Source organism: Sitophilus oryzae, unplaced genomic scaffold (assembly GCF_002938485.1).
Source record: "Sitophilus oryzae breed Bouriz unplaced genomic scaffold, Soryzae_2.0 scaffold_2023_pilon_pilon, whole genome shotgun sequence".
Classification (NCBI taxonomy): Eukaryota; Metazoa; Arthropoda; class Insecta; order Coleoptera; family Curculionidae; genus Sitophilus; species Sitophilus oryzae.
Genome location: NW_022146751.1, coordinates 335,841 through 340,066, shown reverse-complemented (window position 1 = coordinate 340,066; position 4,226 = coordinate 335,841). Strand labels below are relative to the sequence as shown.

General features: G+C 29.7%; 1 protein-coding gene across 2 annotated transcripts; it reads left to right on the top strand.

Moving 5' to 3' along the window:
* The first annotated feature begins 440 nt into the window (after window positions 1–440).
* LOC115884161 (protein lethal(2)denticleless-like) lies at window positions 441–2,645 on the top strand. Of its 2 annotated transcripts, none has more exons than XM_030902665.1 (6): window positions 441–607; window positions 723–909; window positions 964–1,172; window positions 1,228–1,344; window positions 2,107–2,307; window positions 2,371–2,645. In XM_030902665.1, exons 1-6 carry the CDS (start codon window positions 565–567, stop codon window positions 2,628–2,630), a joined length of 1,017 nt encoding a protein of 338 aa, XP_030758525.1. In that variant the 5' UTR covers window positions 441–564; the 3' UTR covers window positions 2,631–2,645. The 2 variants fall into 2 exon arrangements, with proteins under 2 accessions (XP_030758525.1, XP_030758524.1); XM_030902664.1 differs by having other exon boundaries at window positions 442–607; window positions 1,228–1,383.
* The last annotated feature ends 1,581 nt before the right edge of the window (window positions 2,646–4,226 follow it).

Here is a 4,226-nt window from a genome sequence, read left to right as displayed (position 1 = left end):
AGCAGCAATATCTACGTATATTTTCAAATATATGTTATAAAATTAATTTATAACATTTAAAAATAATTTTTGTAAACACGACGTGTCTTGATTAGAAAAAATGTGTCAAATTCTGACATATGACAGATCATATATAGCCATAAAATATGATGATATCTTCTTCTTCTTCTTCTTCTTCTTGTTTCACGATGACCACGCGCCTTTCGACGGCCAGGCAGAAGCCATAAAATATGATGATATTTAAATTCATATTTTAATGACGTTTATAAAATTAAACAATTATATATGATGCCCACAGATCAAGGTAAATGTTGGTATTCCTTCTAACTTCATGTTATTTACAAATATTTTCTATAGTTTTTGCATTACGTCATAGAACTATCTCTTTTCTACACACAAAAATAATTTGTTTTTGTTGCCCGCCGACGTAGAGCAATTTAGTAATAAAATATGTAGAGAAACGTCCAGAAACCGTTTTCCCGCACTTAAATAATTTATTTGGAAAATTTTGCAATGCCAGTGGTTATATAGTCAACATTTTTATAATTACATTAGGAAGATAAGATGAATAATACACAGTCATTGTTTAATCAGCAATACGGTTTTTGTAAGTATACATCAAATGATTTGCTAAAATATTTTGTTTATACTAAAGAATTACTATGTTTAAAGATCTGTAGTGTATCAGATGACTATTATATGTTACTATTTATAATTTTTAGCTCAATGGAAACAGGCGGATAGTGTAATGCACCATTTACATTGCGAATATGAAGTTTCCGATTTCCCATTAGTGGATTCTTCCATGTTTGCTTGTAAAAGTGCAGTAAAAGATGGAAACGAACATTTTGTTGGTATGGCAAACGAAGACGGAACACTGGCAGTAATAGATTGTGAAACCAAAGAAAAGTAAACATTGTAAATTGAAAACAGTACAGTTTTTTAAGTTGCAATACTTTTTAGACATAGTACACTAGCACACAATAATGCAATATTCGACTTGTCATGGATGTTTGATCAAATGCAAATTGTTACTGCATCCGGAGACCACACATCCAAACTGTTTGATTTTGGTGACGGTGATTTCAGGCAAGTCAGATTGTTTTGTGGTCATAGTCGTTCAGTTAAAACAGTAACTTTTCGTAAAGAGGATTCAAGCGTGTTTGCAACAGGTACATAACTGTTAAATAGATTTTTGAGGAACTAAAGATAATGTATGTATTGAAGGTAGTAGAGATGGTAACATTATTCTGTGGGATACAAGGACAGAACAGCATAGCTTTATTGGAGTACCGGATAGGATTATTTTAAACTCACATGCAGGGAAAGATACACATACACCAAGTAAATCGAGGAAAAAGTTACAATCTTGTGTCAATTCAGGTATAACACTAAAACTTCTTTATAGAGTCTATTGAATCGCCAACCTGAACATAGGAAATCTCATGTAAACTATAAAAATGATGAATACAGTAAAAATTATTTGAATTATATTTATTTTTTATATTGATTATTATTTTACAGTAAAAATTATTTGAAACTTTCTAAAGAACTCCTTAAAATGAAGCAAATTGTTCATTTTCAATAGCTTCTACAAATTGCTCTTGGGGTTATGAAAGATAAAAAAATACTAAATTAATCGAAAAGATTTGAATAACAAACATGCCACCTTCAAATTCAATTTTGTAATGTGAAATTGATGTTATTGACAAAAATAATTTGTAAATATGAATTACACAACTGAAGAAGAAAAATTATAATTTAATTGTATTATGGAGATAAGTAAGGGATTTATTTTCTGTATATTTTCAAAAAAGAACAGAACTATAAATGTAAAAAGAATTCCAACCGAAAGTTATTAAACACTGTAAATATAAAAATAAGACACTAATATTGATAAGGATCATAGAGAAATAATAAATGAAAATTAGTTAAATATTCTGTTATATGTGGAAGATGAAAATCAAATATGTACTTGCAGAAATAGTCGAAAAACAAGTTTTATTATTCAGGGGTGAAGAACACAGAGTAAATTTTCTCCATTTTATAATTAAACAAACGGTATTATTGCATGATTAATACATTTTTTTTTTGTAAAAATTTCAGGAATAAAAAGCGTTACAGGCCTAGTGTTCCAGGACTACAACACACTAATTTCATGCGGTGCTGGAGATGGTATGATTAAAGTTTGGGACCTCAGAAAAACCTATTCAACTTTAAAAAAAGAACCTCTTCCTAAATTTACCATACCTTACACGGGAAGAACGGCAAAAAATGGTTTTAGTAACTTAGTTATTGATAGTTCAGGTAGTTTGACTTGTTATTTTCTTATTACTCTGTGGTTTTTCTTATAATTTTATATAATTTCAGGTACAAAATTATATGCAAATTGTTTAGATAACACAATATATTGTTACAACGTAGCCACATACAATGTTATGCCAGTTGCGAAGTATACCGGACACCAGAATAGTTCATTTTATATCAGGTCTTCTTTAAGCAAAAATGACAAATATTTAATCAGTGGCAGTAGTGATGAAAATGCTTATATTTGGAACTTGAAGTATTCGGAGCCAATAGTAAAGCTTGTAGGCCATAGTGCAGAGGTAAGCACAATAATACCTAAATAATAATTAAGAAACAAGGTATTAGGGATAGGTCTTTCACTATATATTGTTAAGTGTCGATAGTTATATCGACCTATTAATAGGTGACTTTAAAATTATCCATATATCGATAACTACCGATAAATCAATACTTATCTATATATCGATAACTATCGATGTATCGATATATAGATAACCCTATTTTTATTCAAAGAGAATAAGATTTTATTATATTTTTAGCTTTCCGTAAAATTTTTATATGTTCGCTTTTTATATTAGATACTTACGATTAGGGATAGATTTTTTCCGATATATCGATAACTATCGATAGTTCTCGATATATTGAACAACAATGGGTGAGTTCAAAATTATAGATATATCGATACTTATCGATATATCCGATAACCGAATAATATCCTATTACCAATAAACTGATTACGATCGATAATTCGATAATTATCGATACATCGATTTATCGATGTCAATAACTGTCGATATATCGATAACTACTGATAGTTATCGATGTATCGATAATTATCGCCTTATCGATAACTTAGATATATCGATAGGTGAATTGCGATACTTATCGAGACGTAAAAGCCATTATCGCACATCCCTACAAGTAATCTAGTGTAGTATATTATGTCCGGCAAATCAATTAATCAATTAAGTAATTGAGGTTAGTGGCTTCAGCTTGTCAGTTATATTTAAATTGTTTTTTTCTTAACTAAATATAAACCATTTTTTTTCAAAATTTTAGTATGTATATGAGCATTTTTTGACATTCTTAATGAGAAGTGTCAAATCTGACAAGTAGACATACTCGCTATTACGATAATATACTTAATGCTTGATTTTGGCACAAGCAGAATCTAACAGGAGTTAATTTCTTTTTTTCTTAATTCAAACCTTTAGAACAAATATATTTAAATAGACATATATGGTCCATTTAAAAACAGGAATTGTTAGTTGTTGAACCACACTCAAAAAATTCTAACCTCAATTGAGATCCAACGACCATATGCGGGTTTATTTTGTTATTCGTTTTAATCTTTAACCATTAAAAAGATTAAAGGTCTAGTGTATAGGCTTAGTGCATTCTCCGCCGGTGCTGCCACCATGGGGGAATATCGTAAACAACTAGTATATATGTTACTGTAAATGTCCGAAATGCTGTAAAACCTAGGATAAAGGATTCTAGGATTCTAAATCTAGGATTTACCAATGAATTAACACCCCCCCAAATAACCACGCTAACCAACTCTAAATTATCAGTAATTTTCACTAGTCAATTAAAAAAAGTATACCATTAATATTGCAAATTATATTTTATCCTCTCATAGTATATGTCTATTTAATTTTTTGATTATGTAAAGAGCACTTTGTTTACTCACTTGTTTAGTCGAACTGCTTGAATCCATTTTTGCTTTTGATCAAATTGGTGTGTGAAGTTGTGAAGCTATAAAATGTTGTTTTAAAAAGTTGAGTTATTGAATGTTATTGCACCCAACAACACCCTAATTACACTCTCCTTTACGCGTTAACATTTTTTTGACAGGTTTATTAACATTTGAAATTGCCACAGCACAACACGGCGCCTAGTTCGAATTCTTTTTCACT

Excerpts from the sequence above, each read along its gene's own strand:
- LOC115884161 (XM_030902664.1), top strand. The coding sequence starts at position 565 with ATGAATAATACACAGTCATTGTTTAATCAGCAATACGGTTTTT. Across the intron at positions 608-722 it reads TAATCAGCAATACGGTTTTT|CTCAATGGAAACAGGCGGAT; the intron begins GTAAGTATACAT and ends TATAATTTTTAG. Across the intron at positions 2,308-2,370 it reads CTTAGTTATTGATAGTTCAG|GTACAAAATTATATGCAAAT; the intron begins GTAGTTTGACTT and ends ATATAATTTCAG.